This window comes from Lygodium microphyllum, chromosome 3 (assembly GCF_053477565.2).
Source record: "Lygodium microphyllum isolate KBCC chromosome 3, Lygodium_microphyllum_v1.1.10, whole genome shotgun sequence".
NCBI lineage: Eukaryota > Viridiplantae > Streptophyta > Polypodiopsida > Schizaeales > Lygodiaceae > Lygodium > Lygodium microphyllum.
Genome location: NC_141137.1, coordinates 128,572,838 through 128,597,006, shown reverse-complemented (window position 1 = coordinate 128,597,006; position 24,169 = coordinate 128,572,838). Strand labels below are relative to the sequence as shown.

Here is a 24,169-nt window from a genome sequence, read left to right as displayed (position 1 = left end):
CTTTTGCATTATTTTACTGTGGTGCAATTACATTTAATGCTTTTTTTTTCATTATTGGCATATTTTTTGCCTTTAGGTTCAGGCTCCTCCTCCACAGGTTGTCATTCACCCCTTGCAAATTCTAGTGCAAGGCCCATCTGGAGAGAGGGAGCTAGTGCCAATGCCAATGCAAATAGTGACTTGTTGTTGTACGCATGACTTAATATGGATTTCATTTCCCAAGTAGATCTCTGAGTTCTCCTTTGTAGTGTTCTTTTGTTTCCTCTTTTCTCTTTCTTATGTCTTGTGTTCCAATAGTTTATTTTAATATTCTTCTATTCTTCCATTGCTACATCCACTTCTAATAGAAATGTGTATGCCACTCTATAAATGTGTATTGCACTTTCTCTCATGAGGATCGTCATCTATATTGTTGTCTTGTTACCAACTAAGTGCACGATCTTGTGATATTCTAAGCACACACTATCTAGGTTCAAGAGAAGAGCTTGCTAACGAGCTGCTAACTAGAGAAGATAGTGGCCCAAGTCTCACTAAACCCAATTGAGCATGAACAAATCCCTTTCCAATAAATTTGGATTTGACCCATTATGGACCCTTCTCCTTAGAGGGTATTTTTTCATGAAAAACATAAAAAACAATAGCAACAACTTAAAATAGTCAAGATTTGCTAGGTACGTTTGTGAGGATGATTTGTCACCTACGTTTGTGAGGATGATTTGTCACCTAGAATGACTATTTGATTGGATGCTTTGGGCTTAAAGAGGATATATTTGTTATTACAAAAAATCCTAAATTGCCCCATCAATTCTTAAAATGAAATTAATTTTTAGAAGAAATGTGGGATTATAAGAAATTAACTAGGTACCTTTATAGCTATTTAGGTTTTGGTACTCCTTGACGTCAAATAAAGTGGACTATAACATATATACCCTTAGAAACCAACCTATTTTTCGAGCTTTGATCTCTTTCATGTTTTCCATAACAATATCTTGGTATTTTGAACCTCAATTAGTCTTGATTATAGGTGAGATGGGCAATGTGTCCTTAACCTATAACCTAATTTGGAATAATTACAGTAATTTCAACAAACCTATGTATGTGAGAAAATGCACAAGTCTAACTTTACCAACATGGAATGCAACATCTTGATATAAGTTTAATATACATCTTTTGAGACTAGTTATGTTGAAGTTTTCCAAGAGCTAGACTTAGTGCGTTGATGCTTATCATAGGACATTGCCCTTATTCAAAAGAGGATCCTTTTCATCTATTTTTGCAATGCACATACATTAGAAACGTGTGGAAGAAAATGTACAAATGGCATAGTACAATCGGTTCCTAATTTCCATAAGTATTGAGCTAGGTCACATGGTGCTAAATGTTAAATTATTTACTAATATAGTTACCTTTATAGGGCTTGATGCATCACCAAATAATCATAAGAGGAGTAAGGAGAATATTTTTGCTAGGTCACATGGTGCTAAATGTTAAAATATTGATCAATATAGTTACCTTTATAAGGCTTGGTGCACCACCAAATAATCATTAGAGGAGTAAGGAGAATAATTTTGCAGAATTTTGTATTTAAAAGGGATGAGAAGAAATATTGTATTATTGAGTGACTACTTAATTTAAGCATAATTTGTTTAGTGACCATTTTCCACAAACTATTTGTAAATTTTCCTAAAGCATATATTCTTGATATGGCTAATTGTAAGTCCCTAGTATGAATTGTGGAAAAACCTAATTCCCTAGTTATGTGGCCTATGATTCCCTCCTATGCTATGTGGGAAACATGATTCCCTAGCTTTATGACCTACAAATCCCCAAAATTTTCTTATTATATATAAGGAATGCATACATGCATGTCTAGGATTCCCTGCGCAGGGAATGTAGTTTCCTAGTTATGCATATACTTACCTAGGAAAAATTAGAGAATTTCCTACATTTCAAGAGTTTTCCTCTGTAGAAACTCCTCAAAAGCTACTTGTGACATAGTCGGTGTGTGACCAGATAGCTTGTTTCTTTTGTGAAGAGTTGCATACTCATCATCCAAATCAATGTGGATGTGGCATGGACATTTACAATTATCCATGCTTGTAATCGAGTTACCAAGAGGTGATCGAAGATTGCAATGGAAGTTGTTTGAGGAGACAAGAGATTATCCAACTACTTGTGCCAGCAAGGAGAGACACAATGTTTGAGGTGAGAGAGCCATTTAGAGGAAAGAGAAAAAGGTCTTCAAGAGAGAGAATATGATTTACACCAATTAATAATTGCCAAGTCTTTGGGCTTCTCCAAGTTCATGGAGTACCACCATTTTCAGAGTTACTCAATAAACTCCCTAAGGTTCTAACGCAAAGTTAAAAATTTATCAAATAAACCAACCACACTTTATTAAACTTGACTATATACTTGTACAAGTTAAAATTTACTTAGGTGTGGCTTGACTCTAAACCAACGAATTACGCATATAGCTTGGTATGGGCACGTCAAGAAAATATAGAACGCAGTGCTCGGGTGGAGCAGTTATATCGTGCATGCTGTTATCCGATAGAATTAGCAGCGGCAGGCAGGAGGCAGCGGGATGTCGTCGTCCAGCAGCAGCGCCCCAACAAAGAAGCCAAGTAAGTTGCTTCCGCGATGTTTACATATCGCATTAAATGTCAACGGTAGTATATTGGTGATTTGCTGAGAAATTAAGCAGACCGTGCATGGCAGGCGCTGATGGGGGTATTCAGCACGATCATGAAGGGGGCCATCGTGAGGGATATCTTGCGCCGCCAGGGAGTAGCGAGACGACATCAGGGAACGTTGAGGGGCAAGATAGGGGAGGTGATGGGGGATCGTACGAAAAGGATAATAATATTCGTGAATCAAAAGGGGGAGGAGGAGATGAGTCGGGGGAACAGGCGGAGCATCAGCAAGAAGCCGATATTCATGAGGCCGGGGGCTCGGCCGGTTTCTTGGAGGTGACGCTGATATCGGCGCAGGGCCTCAAGGACGTGCGCATGTTCGGGAACATGAGCCCCTATGCGGTGGTGTGGATTGACCCCGACCGCAAGCACCGCACGCGCGTGGCCCCCAGCGCGGGCTCTTCGCCTGTGTGGGACCACCACCTGCGCCTGCCCCTCCCGGACGCCGACACGTGCCAACCCCCGAATCTGTGCATCCAGGTGTACAACCACGGCGCCGTCTCGGACACCCTGGTGGGCAGCGCCCACATCGCGCTCTCTGAGGCCACGCGCAACCTCAGCTGCGACCGCCCCGAGTACATGGCCTGCCAGCTGGTGCGCCCCTCCGGCCGCATCCAGGGCCTCGTCAACCTGTCACTGCGCCTCTCCCTGCAGCACCGCCCGCCCCCCGGCCGCAACTCCTGGTTTTTCCCCACCCTCGCCGCCGTCGATCACGACCCCCGCCACGCCACCGACACCTGCCGGTCGACCTTCGCCCCCGACTACCTCGACCAGCTCGCCCCAGACTGCGCCGGCTGTTCTGAGGGCGCCCCCACCACCCCCAGCTCCTCCTCCTCCTCCGCCTCCGACCTGCCCACATACTCCCTTGCTCCGATGACCGGCGTCGCCGCTCCTGCCGCCCCAGCCGCCAGTAACCCCAGAGCCCTCATCGACAGCAGCTTCGACACCCTCGCCCTCTCCGTTGGCAACCGTGACATCTCCCAGCTTCCCAACGTTCTCCTCACGGGCCAGAACCCCACCGTGGCTGCTCTCATGGGCATGTCCATCTCTCAGCTGGCCCCCTCCCCTAACCATGGTGCTCCTTCCATGCAGTGCAATCAGTCTTCCTATTCCAGCAACCCTTCTTCCGGTCCAAACTCGTGAAAAAGCAAGTCCATGTTTGGTGCTATGAAACTCGAGTTTTACCAAAGGCCTCTTGATACTATCACGATCGCCCTGATACCTTACCTTACCTTACTAATCACTTAATGAAACAGAAGCACACAAGGAGTGAGGAGTGAGCTATACTGAGTGGACCCTGGATCACTTCCAGTAAGTCGATCCTATGTATTTGTAGTAAGCGTGGCGTTATATGGCAACGTAACAACGAAGCACGCGAAGAAGTCTCGGTTCTCGCTTTAAACTTCCATCATATATGAAGTTCGTGTTCCTTCGCTATTAAGCGGATTGCATTTATGAAAATCCTCATGTTCTATGCAAACCTGATCCATAAAATTCGTTATATACTCCATGTAAACTTGACGATCGGAAATATAAACATTCCCCATAAACAAAACTGACTACCCGTCTCTAATTTCAATATAACGAATTACATATCTTAGGCTTCAATAAGTTTCTCTGACGAACAAGAATAAGCTACAACACACGGACCTCTCTTGAGCTCTTGTTTTCTATGCATCCATGGCCTGAGTTTTCATAATCACTATCCCTTAGAGCACTACAAACTTTGAGTTATTGTGACAACTTGTCTTGTATATTGCTCCTTGTGCTTGCTCATGTAATCATGTCTTTTGCATGGACTTCTATTACCTTGCTTTCTTACTCACATAGCCATTGAAATTGCACTCTCATTCTCAAACGTAAAAGTTTGATATAAGAATGTGATCAAGAGATATGCCAAAATGAGTAAGTAGGATATTTCTTGTGGCTCCTCTCCAACTCTTCTTTTTGGTGGAGGATTTCTTTCCATGTAGGAGATAGTTGACATGGTTAAGCTATCAAAAGTAATGTACATCTGACTAGCAATCAACATGGTGACTAGAAAAGATTCAAGAGTACTTCCACTTATCCTTGACAATGTACATCAAAAAGCCAGTCTTTGCAATTCGTTCAGATGCATCTCCCATTCAGTCTATTTTCTTGGGTGAATCTTGTAAAACAATTAGCTATAAAGGAGGTCCAAAATGTAAAAATTGTCTATAATTGATGTAAAAAAGTACTCTTTATCAACAAACATGGCTATACATCAATTTTTTTAAAAGGTACTTAATTGCTAAAGTTTAAACATAAAGAGGGATGGAAAATGTGTATTTTCTTAACTTTCATATGCATTTTGCAAGTTTGAGTCTTAAAGTTTGTTTAAAACTTAATTTTTGACATAATCATGGTTATAGGATAGTTAAGACTTAAATTATGTATGCAGAGTACTAGGGACCTAATCAAGTAGAAAACTTAGACATACAAAGCTTTTTGTTCTAGAATAGTGCTCATAATAGTTTTTGCATTATGATGCACCCTTCTAGATACTAGAGGAAGGTGTTTGGGGAAAATACAAGGCTTGCCATTGTTTGCATGCATGTTGCAGTTTATCTTGATACGACCTCTCCCACATGGTTTTGAGCAGCTCTAAAATTGTATCCATTGAAACTTATACAATCTTTAGAAGTGTTGGTAGATGATGTATCAAGCCAAATTAATGACTTCAAGATCAAATAACGCAATATACTTTGTAGCTACAAGTATACGTGAAACTTGAATAGAGAAAAGTGATCCCATCATGAAATCTGCCTCTATGCCATCAAAGTTGGTGATCTCACTTGTGGTTAAAGGGGTGAAATTAGAAGTATAAAGGCAACCAATTTAGCAAGAGGTGTATCATGCCTCCTAGTAGACCATTGATTTTTTGTTTCTTTAACCCCAATGTAGAGAGGTTAACTCAAATCACATGATGAAGACATTAGCCTTGGCCTTTGATTTAGATTAAGGTATTTCACCTAAATATTATTGGGATGCCTTTGAATTACTTTAGGTGGAGGTAAAACAAGCCAAACATCAAAAGAAGACGAAACCTAAAAAGAAGGGCAAGAAACATGAGATATCACTTTTGAAATGAGGGAGGAGTTGATATGAGGACATAATTTGAAATGACAAATGCCAATAGAAACTTGGAAGAGGGTATATTACAATGCAAAAGATATGGAAATTTTTATATTGATCACACTTTTAACATTAATTTGGAGTGATGAAAAACCACTTTGAGTACCCTTGAAATATGTAGGTTATCTTCACTTGTTTGAAGTAAATCTAGAAGAGATCAACTACTTTCAAAAGATGAGATGGAATTGGAGCATGTGCACGAATATCAATATTTGGTCTAATAGGTGAGCATACCATCAAGGTAGCAAAGAGATTCATCCATTTCAAACAACATATCCACATACGCTACTATTGAAGATCGTTTTGTGTATCTATACATATAAGCACCCAACATATAAGCCTTCCAAATGGTCAGTTCTTCTCAAGATTATGACCCAACATATAAGCACTATAGTATAAGAACTATCCACTTCTTTAACCTTTGAATCTTAAAACAAAGCCAAAAATCCTAATTGCAACATACTTTTCAATAAGTATAATTTTGTCCCTATTTAGATGTTTATGGGAAAAGCCTAACAATCTAGAGAATGGCTTAAGAACATATAGCGGTATGGTTAGCTTAAAGTGCACAATCAAGCCCAAGCTCAGTCCTTGTGCCACTAGAACTATGTAAACAAGGCGATGTAATCACAAGGGCTTGTCGAGATAAGAATAGAGGCTAGGTCAACATATTCAATGCATTTAAGCTAATTATATAGCATAGACCGCACACTTTAAATATTTCACATAAACAACATAATAAGAAACAAATGGGGTGGAATTTCAAAATTGAGTTTAACTATATCTTTTTAAAATATTCATTAGCCAATATTGATGTTTAGATATTAGATATCATTGTGCAACATGTGCATACAACTTCTATAAATGTTATGTATATCTATAGATGGATGCATGTGTATAAATCTACAACTTCAAGATGTATGTGTGTATGATGTATATAGCTATACATATATACATACAAGGGTTTATATATATATACATGTATTTATGTCATGCATGTATTGAGTAGTAAATAAGGTTCAAAAAGATCTTAAGTCATAGGTAGGCTTTAAATAGGCATTTTAAATGTTCAAATGGGATTTGCAACAAGAGGAGTACATATAGGATTCTAACACACACACACATAGACTAAAGCAACCCAAAACACTAATGCAATAAGCATAGAGAGAGAGAGAGAGAGAGAGAGAGAGAGAGAGAGGGAGGGAGGGAGGGAGGGAGGGAGGGAGGGAGGGAGGGAGGAGGAAGAGGAGGAGGAGGAGGAGGAGGAGGAGGAGGAGGGGGGGCATAGCTTATTTAACATATGCATGGGACTAGAAATGACCCATATAACAATGAGAGACAGAGAGAGAGAGAGAGAGAGAGAGAGAGAGAGAGAGAGAGAGAGAGAGGAGAGCTTATTTAACATATGCAGGGGACCAAAAATGACCCGCATGACACACACACACACACACACACACACACACACACACACACACACACACACACACAGATGGTGAGGTCCTTATGATGACAAAAGGATAGGAGCAACAAATTTACCTATAGTCAATGTGGATACTAACTCAAAGATCTAGTTGATCCATGGTGATTGTATAGAATCATGGAAATAGTAGATCACTATGTATAACTATGCATGTGCACACACACCCACACACATGCACAAAGTAAACTCGACACATTAGATCATTGTGCACAACAATAAATATGCATGCATACATGCAAGCTTTATATTTATATATGTATATGTATGTGCATATATGTGCATGCATATGCATATACATGTATTTATGTCCATAATTCTATAAGTTGAAGATATATGTGTGAATGATGTATATGTATATATATGTGCATATACATGCATGCATGTCCATAGGTTCTATAATTGAAGATATATATGTGAATGATGTATATTCACTACAAGATATAGACCTTATAGCGACGTTTAAAGCGACGAAAATACAATCAACAAAATTTGCCCCCGTCGTCGCAAAAAGCGTCGTTATTGACGACGCCATGGAATCGTTGCTATTTACGTCGCAAATGTGACGCATATAGCGACGTACATAGCGACGGTTACAGACAATTTGCGACGCTGATAGCGACGACAATAGCGACGCGTGCAGTAAATTTGCGACGCAAATAGCGACGGTAACAGAGAAAAAAAAAAATTGTGGCAGGGCAACAAGCTGCCCTGCCACATATAGCACTGTGTGCTGTATGAGAGCCATACAAAATAGTTTCTGCACTGCTGCATACAAAGCGTTTGCAAACAAAAAGAATGTATACTGAAATCATAAAACTGATAGATGATTTAAATACATGATATCGCATAAAATGCGATTGGTACAATCATAAAACAATATCACTAATACATAGAAAATGTCTACATAGATCGGGCGACTAAAAACTAAAGGTATGTGAGCTCTAAGGATCCAAGGGCGAGCTACAAATCGTCGTCCCCCGAAAGCTCTTCCCGCTGTAAAGGAGCATCAAACGGATTCTGCAGAAAAAGAAACAACATATCAATCCACCATACAATAATGCATTCAAATATCTCATGGTAACTACGGACAAGAAAGATGAGTGACTTACTGGGCCGCCGCGTCTATAGAATCGGTCGATCAATGATCTGAGACCGTGCCTCTCTGCATATCGAGTCTCAAGGCCTTGCGGATCGCGATTTGTAATGGAGTGCTGCAAAGAAAACAAAATGCTAACTGTTAGAAACATGATTGTCAGTACAAAGAATATCTCAAAAAAACAAATAAGCAAAACAAAAGAGAAACTTACAAAGTCCTCCAAATATGTCCTGTGGCCGCCACTCCCAAGATGATGTACCGATCCGGCCTCGATTCGTGCCCTCGCCGCCTCCCGCTGCTGACTCCAACGTCCTGGCAAATTTGTAGCCTCCTCCCTCAGTCGGCGCCAGTTGTCTGCATCTAACCACTCGGGCTTTGGAGCCCCACTCTTGATTGCCTTGTGTGCGTCGGATCATCTATGTGACATGTATGCACGCATGCAATCCGTCATCCAGCCCTTAGAGAATCTATCCACTGCGGCTGGCACCGGGAACTCCTCGTACAAGGATGCTACTATGTACTCCTTGCTCCCCTCCGGTATGTTCCTCCAATGATCCAGGACGTTGTGCCGAAAAACTTATTGGCACAACTCCCTCATGCGAGCCATCACCCTCCTCCCCTCATCATTCATGATGATGGCTCCTGACCTGCCATCCACTAGGTATCCATAATCCCTAGGAGTGTGCCTTGTATGGGCCCTCTCCCATCTCTGTCCACGCTCCTAGGCATATCCAGGAGACCCCTGAACATCCGGTGTACCGACGGGGGTACCCTCTCCCGGAGTGCCACTCAAAGGGGTGCCACCAGAGGGGTGCCACCAAAAGGGGTGCCACCAAAAGGCGTGACATCTGCCGACGGCTGCGCAAAAGCCAGAGTAACTGGAGTGGACGTCCCCACAGGTGTGACAAATCCTGGAGGTGACTGAGCTCCAGCTGACCGACGAGACGAAGACACCGCGTCCGTGTCTCCACAGCAGCACCCCCCTGATCCTCCTGCAGTCGCAGTCCCTCCCTCTGGCCCAAGTCGCGAGCGTCGAGATCGTCTGCTCGAAGCTGAAGCATCTGATCGCGCTGAAGCTGATCTAGCAGAGCGCCCTGACGAAGAACGAGCTAGCTCCTGATCTGCTATCTCTCTGAATCTCGCGAGCTGATCTGGAGACATACGTGCCATCATCTCCTGAAACTCCTCATCGCTCATCCCTCGACTCATCCTGAAAATGTCGATACCTGCACAGATAAAAAATAATGTTAGAATAATCAATTTAAACTATACAAAGCACATTAATATAAATCATTTTTGAAAAATCTCTCTTAAAATGCATATCTTATCTACCTTTATGGAAGATCTAAACAACGAATTGAGTAATACAATTCTCCAAGAATGAAGTATTCTATGGTCCCATGTTAATCTCTTGACACAACTCTGCATACACTGGAAGGTCGATAGACATGTCACCACAAAAGAACGAGTCTGCCTCGTTCTCAAAAAATTCTACGACTTCTGTATTTCCATCATTGTTAGCCGATGCGGGCTCCAAGCTCAAGGTGGCCTCACATTGTAAGAAGTCGAGCGCACTGTAAGAAGTCAAGCGCAGACCGAATGGGTTCACACCATCCATGGCCACACACTGTAAGAAGTCGAGAGCAGACCGAATGGGTTCACACCATCCATGGCGAGACCAAGCCGAAGATTCCTTGGCTCTCGCGCAAAGCCTGGGAAGGTAGAGTCAATGTGGCTCCATGCACGCGAATCTGCTGATATTCGCTGCACTCCATCCGTGGACCTATTCTGCACATGCCACATTGTCAAGCTTGCCATGGCAGACGTGCGAAACATGTGGTTTATGCGGGAGATGAGCGGAAAGTGTCTGAGGACTTTTTAAGGGATGGTCTGCCCTTGCAAGTCCTGTCGATACCTGTGAGCACCACACTTTGGACATGTCTCCATAGTCTCGTATTCATCTCGAAACAATATGCAGTCGTTGATACATGCATGGATGTTATTGTAGTCCATGCCAAGCTTCTGTAAAACATGTCGTGCATCATCACGAGACTTAGGCATGGTGTTTGCATGTGGCAATATATGATATTTCAATAACCTAAAAAAATCATAAAACACCTTGAAAAATCCATCCATGTTTGCAATAATACTGTTTTAAAAAAAAACAATGAAGTCTGTGTGCAAGGTACCTGAATAACTCAGTCACACTCGTATCGCTCCAACCGTATTTTGCTTGCACACTTAAGAGTGCAAGCAATGTCTTCAACCGAGATACTCGGCACCCATCATATAATGGTATGGATGCTTCCTCTCTAAGCGGGTCAGATGTCTCAACATCCATGGGAATCAATGCATCGATCATTGCCTCCATCTCAGGCTCCAAGATTGTAGGCAAGTCGGGAAGGTTGTCTGTCTCCTCTGGCATTGACGATATAGATGGGCCTTGCAAGTGGTCGATTGGCTCCTGCAATCCATCCATCGCATGTCCACGAACTCTTCTAATTGGCCGCAAAGGATGCACTCCCCCTTGGGTCGAGACATCACCCCCCTGGATACAAAATTTGCCAACAAGACCCAATCTTATTGTGTATGGTTTTCAATTAGCTTGAGAGTACAATGCATGAAAAATGCTAACTTCAAATTACTGTTTGCTGAAAATCTGCAATCGCCTGATCAATGATCTCAGATTGAAACTCGCCAAATCATCATACGTGTTCTATAGACAATCGGCGTTTTCGTCTAATTGCCAACTTGCATTGAGAGCAAGGACATGGGACACGCTGATTAAGATACGACTCGCGGTCTTGAACAATAGGACCTTCTTCGTTTGCCATCTTATCTACATTACATCAAACGAGGCTTAAATGGATAGCTTTATGGAGATGTACGTCAAGTTGCAAGTTGACCATAAACCTTGCATTGTATTTAGTAGTCGAGAGATTTTTCGATGTTATATCTCGGCCTTGTATCATGCTCAACGATTTGTTTGTCCCGGTAGATAATTTTTTGTTATATCTCGGCTTTGAGTATAAGTAATCCATTTTAAAATTAATGCGCGCCATCTTTGAAATTTTATAACTATAGTAATAAAATTTATTTCAATCAATTCTACTCATAGTCATAAGACCTGAGAGAAATTATCATATACTCAATTTAAGGGTTTCTTCTTCTATAACAATAATTTTGGGTTCATTTTGATGAAGTACGTGGCCGTATGCAAAGCAATTTGCATACCATTATCAATACGTATATTATCTTAAATTTCCTTCCCTTCCCTCTCCCTCTCTTTCTCTCCCTCTCCCTCTCTTCCTCTCTTTCTCTCACCCTCTCCCTCACCCTCTCGTTCTCTTTCTCTCCCTCTCTCATTTCCTCCCTCCCCCTCCCTCTCCCTCTCCCTCTCTCTTTCTCCCTCTCCCTCCCTCTTTCTCTCCCTCTCTCATTTCCTTCCCCTCCCTCTCCCTCTCCCTCTCCCTCTCTATCTCTCTTTCTCTCTCATTTCCTAAACAAGCAAAAAATAAAGTGATTTAAACATCCTCCAAGCAAAAGGGAGAGGGAGAGATACAATGCACTCTCCCTCTCTTTCTCTTTCTATCCCTCTCTCATTTCCTTCCCCTTCCTCTCCCTCTCACTCTCTTTCTCTCTCATTTCCTCTCCTAAACAAGCAAAAAATAAAGTCCCCTCAAACATTAAACAAGCAAAAGGGAGAGGGAGGGAGAGAGAGAATGCACTCTCCCTCCTTCTCCCTCTCTTTCTCTTTCTCTCCCTCTCCTATTTCCTCCCCCTCCCTCTCCCTCTCCCTCTATTTCTCTTTCTCTTTCTTTATCTTTCTCTTTCTTTCCCTCTCCCTCTCCCTCTCCCTCTCTTTCTCTCTTTCTCCCTCTCCCTCTCTATCTCTCTTTCTCTCTCATTTCCTAAACAAGCAAAAAATAAAGTGATTTAAACATCCTCCAAGCAAAAGGGAGAGGGAGAGATACAATGCACTCTCCCTCTCTTTCTCTTTCTATCCCTCTCTCATTTCCTTCCCCTTCCTCTCCCTCTCACTCTCTTTCTCTCTCATTTCCTCTCCTAAACAAGCAAAAAATAAAGTCCCCTCAAACATTAAACAAGCAAAAGGGAGAGGGAGGGAGAGAGAGAATGCACTCTCCCTCCTTCTCCCTCTCTTTCTCTTTCTCTCCCTCTCCTATTTCCTCCCCCTCCCTCTCCCTCTCCCTCTATTTCTCTTTCTCTTTCTTTCCCTCTCCCTCTCCCTCTCCCTCTCTTTCTCTCTTACTCTCTCGTTTCCTCTCCTAAACAAGCAAAGAAAAAAGTAATTTAAATATTATACAAGCAAAAGGGAGAGAGAGAGAGAATGCACTCTCCCTCTCTTTCTCTCCCTCTCCCTCTCTTTCTCTCCCTCTCTCTCCCTCTCCCTCTCCTTCTCTTTCTGTTCCTCTCCTAAACAAACAAAAGAGAACTATTTAAACCTTCAACAAGTAAAAGAAAGAGAGAGGGAGACTCACCAATGAGATATGGCGAGCGTGGGCGGCTTCTCTTTGCAACGAGGGCTCCTCCTCTCCTTCGCGAACAACGACGGTGGCGGTGGCGGCGGCGGCGGCGGCAGCAAGTCTCTTCCTCCTCTTCTCTCACAAAGCCTTGGCTCTCTCCCTCGCTCTCTCCCTCGCTCTCGCTCTCAAAAGGCGAAGAAAAGAAAATGAAAACGGCGCTCTGGTTTCGGCCGCGCTTTTTTTCCCTGCGGCATTGCAATTGGCGTCGCTATTTGCGACGCAAATAGCGACGCATATAGCGACGCCAATTGTGACGCCAATAGCGACGCCTATAGCGACGCCGATATCCGCCGTCGCTAATCGGCGTCGCTATTGCCCCATTCCCTTGTAGTGATTGCCATGCATGATATAAAGCGGCCATGTATAGTTTTGTTTGTATGCATGTATTTTTGTCATGTACTATTATGTAGTGAATAGCATGCAAAAGAACTTACAAAATATGTCCAAGTGAATGTATGAAAGTTTTATGATAGATACAAAAGGGGTTTTTTATATCAAAGGCTTTGCAAAAAGATGACATGTGCATAAGATTGAATGCTTTGTTTTTTTGAAAGGGGAAAAGTAGTTGAGATAAGGAGAGTTATACAAACCCATAAAAAAAACTAGAGCTGCCCTAGGGCAGGTCAAGAAAGGAACTTCTATAAAAAAACATGGAAGCATTAACAACTTTAAAATTTTCAAGTTTTGTGAGAAACTATTTACTATAAATGAAAAGGTAACAACTAGATCAGAACCATTACTATGAAGTGTCTTATCACATTATGGTAACATTATCATTCAAACTCACCATTCTACATTCTCCCTTTAAGATACTTTTTGAAATATTTTATTTAGAGGCCTTACACTAGCGACCATTTGATAACCATGTGACAATACAAGCCTCTCATATCTTGATTGTTACAATAGTGGAATTTACAATAAGAGAATACTCATGAAATGATATGATGCTTAATCCATGAATTTAGATTGTTGCCAAATGTTTTGCTTATCTACAAGGAACAAAAAAAGGATTGAACACTTTGCATTGAATGAAGCAAAGCACATAAGACAAATAATGTGTGCATAATAGGAAAGTCATGAGCCACAATTTCATCTTATTAATGCTATACATGCAAGCAATCTATGAATATCTATCATCATTGGGAGATCCAACCAAGAATTATAGGAACCATAAGCAAGAAAGTATAGATTGTTGGTATATAGGACACGACCTCAAAAGTGATCATAATCATTGATAAGCTGATGGACCCTCTTAAAGAGTTCCTACAAATGGATGTCTTGGTCATACTCATACCTTGCATCATAATAATCAAAACTTGTTTGCCAATTGCATGTACCTGTGCGATCCTAAATATAAGTCATTAGTGTGTGGTCCCTTCTATAGCAATAACCATGAATTAATCATTGTCGTTACTGAAATTTTGTTTCCCCAATATTAAAAATTACTCAACCACACTTTATGATTGAAACATAACATATTAACATCTTGTTCAATTATTTAAGTTATTATATTCAATTATTTAAATTGTTCTAGGCATGTGTGCACACACATAGAGAGAAATGACAATCATTGAATATCAAATAAATGTGCTCAATCAATTTTCAAGTTTAGAAATTGAAAGATCCATCAAATCTACTCAAGAATGGCAATGACCATAGTGGTTTGAATCCCACTAGTGTTATATGTGTGCAAATGCTTTCATTTTTTATGAATGCTCTCAGGATGCAAATAAAGACTATTGATTTTGCCCATAGTGCAGTCGAATGTAAAGTGAAACACCAAATCTCATGTTGTTGATGATTATTAAATCTTGGTTTTCCAAGCTTCTTCTCTCTCTCTCTTCTTTGTCTTTAGCTTCTTTTCTCTATGCTCCTTAGTTCCATTTCTCTTCTTCATCTTCATTTTGTTGTATAACTTGTTGGATGAGATTATTTAGGTGCTTGATACATGCCCTTATGGCCATCTCATCTTCAATCTTTTTTTCTTATACATGTACTCAACTAGATTATCCTATATTACATTGCAAGAAATTATCACATTGAGGTGCTTCATGCATGCTCTCATATGTTAATATTCATAGATCTTTTACCAATTTGTGTATCCAAAAAGTACCAAAGCTTGAATTGGTGTTTATAAGCATTCTTCCAATAATCAATGTGGAACAAAAAAGGGAGAACAATGGATTGAAATAAAAGGGATGAAAATTTTAGATCAAATTAATTGAACTATTCTAGGCTAAATAACCATGCAAGATAGCGAGACAATTGCTATGTGATCATGGGCAAGGTACGTTGCTACAATAATTCACTAATTCTTAATTATTTATGCTCTTAATGTTTTGTAAATTTCATATGCTAATCTCTAGGTTTACAGAAAATCCATAGCCTATCGTGTGCCGTTTCTTCAAGTGATGATTATGTTCTAACATAAGCAATAGTTATATCTTGAAAAGAAATAAGGTCATAATCAAGTATTAGTTTACATGCATGTGAAAATGGTTCAATATTGGATAGTGAAAGTTGGTAAAATGGATCTTTTATCCTTGATATAATTGTGATCAATCCAATTGACAACCTAATGGTCTTAGTAAATTTGGGCTATGGAGCAATAAATGGCGTGTATGATCTAATTAGCAAGGACATCGATGGAGATGGATACCTCAATCTCATTTCCACTTACAAGTCAACATCTTGGATCTACCACACGGTGTCATGGTTGTGCGGGACAATGTCTTGGATCTAATCATGCATCATGGGCCATGTGCAAATAGCCTATTCTTGGTTAGGAGGCGATGGGTATTGTGCATAAGCCATCTGTGGTTTTGGGGGGGTGGGGGGAGTGAGCGAGCACGAGCAATATGATTGTAGAAACAATTCAATAAATTGGTTGAATTTTGATGAATGCATATCTCAAATGTTGCAAAAGTTGTGAGATTTGAAATTGTATATTTGAAAACATAAGATATAATTTTTTTTAAATCTCATTTTTCTTATTTTATGTGGTAAGGAAAAGTATCGTTCAAAGTGATCACTATGGGGATAGGGCAGGCCCAAAAATTATCATTATTATAAACTAATACATATAAACTAATTGAAAATTGATTATTTAGGGACTTAAAGTATCGGCAATGCATTTTTCTAAATACACCATCTACTAGTGCTATACAAAATATGTTGCCAAATATGGAGTCAATTAGCATAGATATTTGTTGTTGAGACAAATTTTTAAATCAAATTTATCATCACAATTTTCTTTGCACTTTTGTTTATGTGCTTGTATTTGTTAATAGTTTATACCTAAATATTATTAATGATTGGCATCAAGTGAATTTTCTTTTGCTCAACATGTCATGGTTTATCACTCATTACTACTGGTCACTTTGTTTTCTTGCAACAATATAAACATTGATATCTAGTTCATTTTATGGACTAATCATATCAAAATGTATTTTATCATTCCACATCCTTAAGTGTTGTAAAAAATAATTGATAAATACCATACATTTAATTGAATGTTTTTTTACACTACTCATTGTTCTTTGAAATATACTTGTTTTTAAAAGTAATTTATATGCTAAGGCCTTTTGTACATAAAGAATATTAATAAATGGCACCAAGTGCATTAGCTCATAGTTCGTTATTCATTAGTCTTACTTACTTTGTTTTCTTGCAGTGATCTAAACATTGATATTGAGTTCATTCTATGGATTAAAATTTTATTTTACCATTTTGAGTTAAACAACATTCTTACAATGATGTAAACATTCATTATATGGGTTAAACAACATATATTGAGTGTAAAAAATAACTAATCAGTACTACTGTTAACCCGTACTTACTAGATGGCCCCAAAGATCTAGGACTTAATCCCAATTTCAACCTTGCAAGGTTGAGTGTAGGACTTAGTCCTAGACTTAGTCTGTTAAGCCTCGGTCTAGGGTTAATTCCTAGGCTTGAAGCCTAAGTGCAAAACTTATTCTTAGACACAGCTTTCAACCTTAACTTAGCCTGAGTCTTGGTGTAACTCCTAGGCTTGAAGCTTGAGCATATGACATAGTCTTCAACATAACTTTCAACTTTCCCACTGGGATAATTATGTACAAAAAGTATAGACCTAAACAAATCCAAAACCTTTAAACAAAATGAAAATTATAGTAGAATAACCAAATTTTCCATTGCACCTTAGTCCTAGTTGCAAGTCCAAGTCTTGAAGCTTGAGTCTAGGATCTAATCTCAAATATAATCTTGACTCGAAGATTGTTAAGTCTTAAACTATATATGTAGACTATGGACCTTTTCAAATAGCAAACTTTGGAAATAAAAAGTTGGTTGTGCTAGAATGGTATTCACAAATTGGTTTTTTCACTATGATGTGCCCCAATAGATGCTAAAGGAAAGTGTTTGGGGGAAATACAAGGCTTGCCATTGTTTACATGCTTGATATAGCTTACCTTGATAAGAGCTCTCCCTTATGGTATTGAGGAGCCCTAAATTTCTATCTTTAAAACTTGTACCAGCTTTAGAAGGCAAGTTAAAAATGATACATGGCATTAATGTTTGTTAGAATGCTTTCTTTTTTGGATGTATTGTTGGAAATTGATGAATTTCTTTGCTACCCTGATGGTGTCCCAACCTAGTAGATCCAATATTGTTAATCATGCACATGCTCCAATTCCATCTCATCTTCTCAAAGTATTCTTTCTAGATTGGATGGCATTAGTTTCAAAAAGTGGAGATCATCTACATAGTTCCAAGCTATTTAAGGTGGTTCCTCCTCACATTTCTCCACAAAAGTATCAAAATTGCGATCAATATTAGATTTGTAGTATGCCTTAGTTTACTATATTCTCAAATAAGTTTTTATCAACATTTTCCATATAAGATCTTATTGTCTTCTCATCCATTATTAATAACTCGAAGATTTCTTTTTTCTTTTTTTCTTTCTGAGAGGACTTAAGTGGATATGTATGAAGAGAATGAGAAAAATGTATTTACATGAAGAATTTTAATATTGGAATCTTTAACTAGTAGTAAAACAAACAACTTGATTTGTCCATAGTACAACAAAAAATTGTCTAGGTAGTCCATTACATAATCTCTTAGCCATTACAAAAATTACAAGGATAAAATCCATAACATAGATTAGCACTACAATATATCCTATAGTGACATTTCTCAGGATGCAATTAGTTGTGAACCTTTTTTCCTATTGTCCTATAATCATAGCTATTAGTGTTGCCATAGAACAAGTGCTATTAGCAATGCTAATATGATGATGCTTTTAGTAGTGCTAATAGCGACTATTGTAGGGAAAAAATAGCAATGCTCTGTAGCCCTACCACCCTTCTAGCCACATGAGGTTGAGAATTACATCTTGCCATTATATTTAAAGAGTCGATATTAGTTAATGGATTATTGCAACCACTTGAACAAAAATAGATACTTATTAATTGAATTTTTCAAAGCGTACACATATCCACTATTAGTAGCATGCACTATAACACATTGGACATATAATGACATTTTTAGCAATGCAATTAGTGTATGCAAAAAATCCCTTCTTGTCATAAAAATAATCGCTATAGGTGTCACGATAAACCCATTGCCATTAGTATCGCTATATATTGATGATATTAGCAATGTTGTAACTACCACTTTTTTCATTATTATACAATGATGCTAATAGTGAAAATAATAGTAATGGATGCAGTAAAAAAAGCAATGGTTACATGAAAGCAAGATTGGGTAGCAAGGATTTGCAGTCTTGCCTCCCTCCTAGCCACATTGAGCTAAGAACCACATCATGCCACATTGGATTGAGGATCAAACTTATACATTGTTTGACATTTTGTAAGCACTTTCACAAAAATAATATTAATTGAATTTTGCAAAATGTACAAATATGATGAGGATAGGCTAGAACTATAATAAGCCATAGAGACTATAAATCTCACTCAATATAAGTCATATACAATGAATATGATAAGCATAATGATAAAAATTGGTGACAAAAAAAACAATGTTGTAGACAAGCAAGCTTTATATGGTGGGAAGGGCTAAGATAGAGCACAAGGAAAAAGAGTGCTCCAAGTAGTCACACTCCAACAATCTACAAGATCTACTACAACTAATCACCAAGATCTGAGAGCTCATCTCAATATACTGGATCTTTTAATAACCAAATATTATTCTAAATATAGGTGAGACATAATGAGAGCTATAAATTTGCTATAATGGATAGAGCTTGTCAATGAGAACATTCAAACCATACTTCTCTATATGTGTTGTTTCTAGTGCATAGTGGGATCACAATATGTCATGGGGTCCAACACGAAAGAACATAAACTAATATTGTAACAATCATGTTAGTACTATGATCAATACAAAAAATAAATGCACAAAACTTACAAAATCCTCCAAGTAGGCTCTATGGCCATCTCTATCAAGGTGATGCCTAGCTCTTACATCTAGCCATGCCCTCATCACCTCCCTTTACTCCTAGCATCTTTGTGGAGAGAAAGTGGTCTCCTTCTTGAGTCTCCTCCAATCCTCCCTATCTATCCATTCAGGCATTCCCATGCCATAATTTGTTTCCTTGTGTACATCCAATTGCCTATGGGAGATATATGAGTGCATCAACTCCATCATCCATCCTGTGGAGAATCAATTAATAGGAGATAGTACGGCAAATTCCTCATGCAAGGATGCTATCACAAAGTCCTTGCTATTCTCTAGCACATTTTTCCATTTACCCAAGACATTATGCCAAATTACCTATTGGCATAACTTATACATGCATGTAATGAGCCTCTTCCCCTCATTGTGCCAAATTACCTATTGGCATAACTTATACATGCATATAATGAGCCTCTTCCCCTCATTGTTCATGAGCATAGCACTAGTGGCCTTGTCCACCAAGTAGGTGTAGCCTCATGGGAAAACTCTAGCATAGATCCTCTCTCTGGGGAGATTACCCAAGACATTATGCCAAATTACCTATTGGCATAACTTATACATGCATGTAATGAGCCTCTTCCCCTCATTGTTCATGAGCATAGCACTAGTGGCCTTGTCCACCAAGTAGGTGTAGCCTCATGGGAAAACTCTAGTATAGATCCTCTCTCCGGGGAGATTACCCAAGACATTATGCCAAATTACCTATTGGCATAACTTATACATGCATGTAATGAGCCTCTTCCCCTCATTGTTCATGAGCATAGCACTAGTGGCCTTGTCCACCAAGTAGGTGTAGCCTCATGGGAAAACTCTAGTATAGATCCTCTCTCTGGGGAGATCAGTCATAAATATATGTATATATCATGTGGGTTCAACATAAGGGATTTTAAACATATAATTTTTACACATTTTTTTACATACAAAAGGGTCCCATATAAAGGTGTTACTTACATATCGAATAGAAAAGGGATCTCTCCATCCTCATCCCCCTATATTGTCTCTCTTTCCTATGATGTGGTCCCAGAAAAAGCTACCAACATTCTTTAAAATGTACATGGGATCCAAAATATAATTGATCTGCATATGAATCCAATATGGTAACTCGTAGAGAATGGAGTACCATCCCAATCAACTTAAAATTGACTCTTTAAGGACTATCTTCCACTCATACTTGATTTGTGCACTTATCCTTCTAGGAGGACACCTAAAGGAATCTTTCTCTCATGCCATGGGCCTTTGGTAGGAATGCTACATGTCGATGATAGACTATCTTCTTCATTGTCCTTGACTTTCAGGAATCCAACCTTGGTTTGCACTCAAGACATGCATGATAACCTGAAGTGACTAGCCCTACAACAAACATTGTCTATAATCAACTTGATCATGTGTTACTGTGTTTCCCGCAGCACAAAGGAGCGGAAAATGGAAGAAAAATGAAATAGCAAAAAGGCGCACGATAAAAGCAAAAAAAGGCGCCTTGACCGGTAAAATTTAAATGTTCGTGCACGACCCTCAAAAAGCCTCGGTGTCACCCCCAGACAACAAAAGAGTAAAAGGGCGCACCATTAAAATATGGGAGCGCCCCCAAATCTTTGTAAAAGAGCACCAAGCTCGCTCCTGTGCAAAGTGTACGCATTAGTTGGAAATAGGATAAATTAGAATGGTGGGAAATGGGAAAAAGAGCCTAGGCTATGGCCGGCCATGTAAAAAAGGGAAAAGGGGATGACCGCCCAAAAAGGATTTAGGGCTTTGTATATAAAGTTGAAAAGTGAATGAGAAGCTCATTCTTTGGTGTGTGGCAAAAAGAGTCTTCTTCTTCCTCTCTTCTTCTCTCCTTCTTGCTTGTGTGTGCTCTTGAGAGAGGGAGAGGGAGAGTGTGAGGGAGTGAGTGTGTGTGGGAGTGAGGGATCAAGAGGGTGAAGCTCTTCACCATCTCCTCTTCTCTTCTTCTCTTCTCTTCTCTTCTCTTCTCTTCTCTTGCGCGCATGGCTATGGAGGATGGAGCTTGGAGATGGAGGAGGCTTGAGGATGCTTGAGCTAGCATCAAGAATCATGGAGCTACCGGAGTGCAAGAGAGAGAAGGGTACTCGATCAAGTATCAAGGTAAGCTCACTACACTCGTAGGATCGACGGCGCATTGGCTAGGTGAGAGATAGCCATTAGAGCTCGCTTGGAACGCTTGAAACAATAAGCGATCCGTGGGTCTAGGTGGTTGAGCGAAAGCTCCCACATTTTGGTTCCGTTTGCCGAGACCAACGGATTCAAGCTCAAGCGCTTGCACGCTTCATATCGAGCATCGAAGTAGGGTATTCATCCCCGAAACGGAGCTTGAGATAGGTAGGAAGTTTGGGTGTTCTTGATCTTCAAAACAGGTAAGTATTTTGGAATATTCTGGTTGTTTGATGATTGGAAAACATGGAGAAATTAGTTCAGTTTTTTGCTTTCGATTTGTGTCGTGTTTAGAGTAGGTTAACAGTAGGAAATCACACCCGAGAGGCATAGGGTTTGCTGCTATAAAACAGGGAGAAAATCAGGGAAAACAGGGGGAAAATGGAGGAAATTGGCGTTTGAATGTGTGGGAATCGCAAGGAGAGTGATCGGTAACATCCGGGGAATGTCCAGCAGGGTTATAAGTTCTTGAAGGGCAAGGGAATCCTCATTTGCAACCAGCTGAGAGTGAGAGAGAGAGAGTGTGAGAGAGAGAGAGAGCTTGGGCGACCCGTTCGATCGATCAGGGCAAGGAGTGACGTTGTTATCGGCGATCCCCAGGTATATAGATCTCTCCCCCATCACTCCAACATCATTCCTGGTGAATCTTGTAGTCTATAATCATCGATGTCTTGAGATTTTGGACGAATTTGTGCTCGAAAGTGCATTCAAGCCGGTGGAATCGGACACCCGATTCAGCGTCCGATTCTCAGAATCCGACGTCCGATTTTGAGAATCAGATGCTCGGACAACCATCCGATCGGACCAACCCGTCCGACTTGGGCACTCGGACACTCGGACACTCGGACGAACCCCGTCCTATCGGACTACTTGTCCGATTGTCCGATCGAGGAAATCGGACTCCCGAATTAGGACACGTCAGCAATCGAACCACACGCCTGGTCCGATCGGACCACTTGTCCGATTTTTGAAAATCAGACACTTAACCCCCGTCCGATTCTCAGACTCGGATGGCTCAAACTCGGACCCACCTGGTCCGATTCCTAGAATCGGACCACTGGTAAATCGGACCGCTAGAATCAGACCACTAGAATCGGACTAGTGGTAAATCAAACCGCTAGAATCGGACCACAAGAATCGGATCACTGGTAAATCGGACGTCCGATTCCAAGAGTCGGACACACCTAAGAAAAAAAAAAGGGGGAAAAAACATCAAAAATTGACCCCCACGAGCGACTAGAAGCGCAACCCGCTCCAGGACAACATGTCGAATGCCTTGTAGGCAGTACCCGACGTAGGAGTCAAGACCAAGGGACAGGGGGACAGTGCTAGAGCACTCCCCAGTGACCTAACACATTGAGAACGGAAATCCAATCGGAGGACCTGTGATCGACCCCCCTAGTGAACGGCAAGAAGCAGCGCATACCCTAGAACCCGCTAGAACGGCCAAGACTTGAGCAACGAAGCTTATCAAGCCCGAAACAAGCGAGAGTGTGTAAGACGCCGAGGAATTGCTTGCGGCACTCACATTGAATTTCTGCACTTGAAGTACACTTAAGAAAGCTGAAAGCCTGATTGGGCACAAGTGCACGAGAAATGACACACTCACCGAGTGACCATAAATTGAGGTTTGTATTCAATAACCAAAGGAACTCACTCGGATAAACCACTCAAGGAACCCACTAATAGGAGAGGATCCAAGACATAGACAAACAATTGGAGCACAGGGCAGGACCAACCAAGGAGCGCCAACGACGAGGATCTGTCAAGTCTATTCACCCTGGTCGACAGCGTAGTGGAGCGCAAGAACTCAACCATGACTAAAGAGAGCTCCGACCATCGGTCTAGTAAGGAGCTTGATTTGAACATATTCCCAGATGCTATTCAGCAGCTGGTGAGCAGTTACGACGTGCACGCCCGATGCGAGCACCGCAGCAGGACAGCAGACGCAATCATTGCAAACCTAGAGGAGGAGAGAAGGCTAGCCCGCAAGGCATTGCAGGGAATGGCTGATTATAATAGGGATCAGCAGGCTAGGAGTCAAAGGCAAAGCAGGGAACTGCATGAGGTGCAGCGAGTGCTGAACTTGGCTGGCCAAAACCGAACGGACCATGAGAGAGCACTAGAGGGAGACTTGACATTGAGCGAGCTCCTCATGAAACGGCTGCTCGATAACACCGCAGTAGAACAGAGTGCCACCGCACTAGCGACGTCTCTGCTTATAGGATTAGGGGCAAACCAAGGCTCAAAGAGCCAGGCCAAAATACCCATTGTTGCCAAGCAACTCGATAATAAGTACCAACCTCATGACGATCCACACAGCTTTGTTGAGCAATTCGAGCAAGTCTGTGAAGCCAACGGCCTCAACAACCAGACTCAATGTTCACAAGCATTCGGGCTTTGCCTAGGCGACAAGGGTAGGACGTGGTTCACAAGCATTCGTCAAGAGATTCGCCGAACCCGGATACTCCGATAACCTGCTAGTACGCTTGATGAATATCAAGCAGAAAGAGAAGGAAGACATCCGTGACTACGTGACCCATGTGAGGAGTCTCTTTAAGAGAATCCCTCT

General features: G+C 40.7%; 1 protein-coding gene across 1 annotated transcript; it reads left to right on the top strand.

Moving 5' to 3' along the window:
• Nucleotides 1-2,491: 2,491 nt before the first annotated feature.
• Nucleotides 2,492-4,200, top strand: LOC148038887 (uncharacterized). Its single transcript, XM_087675483.1, has 2 exons — nucleotides 2,492-2,627; nucleotides 2,722-4,200. The coding sequence occupies exons 1-2, from the start codon at nucleotides 2,588-2,590 to the stop codon at nucleotides 3,837-3,839; spliced, it is 1,158 nt and encodes a 385-aa protein (XP_087531609.1). The 5' UTR covers nucleotides 2,492-2,587; the 3' UTR covers nucleotides 3,840-4,200.
• The last annotated feature ends 19,969 nt before the right edge of the window (nucleotides 4,201-24,169 follow it).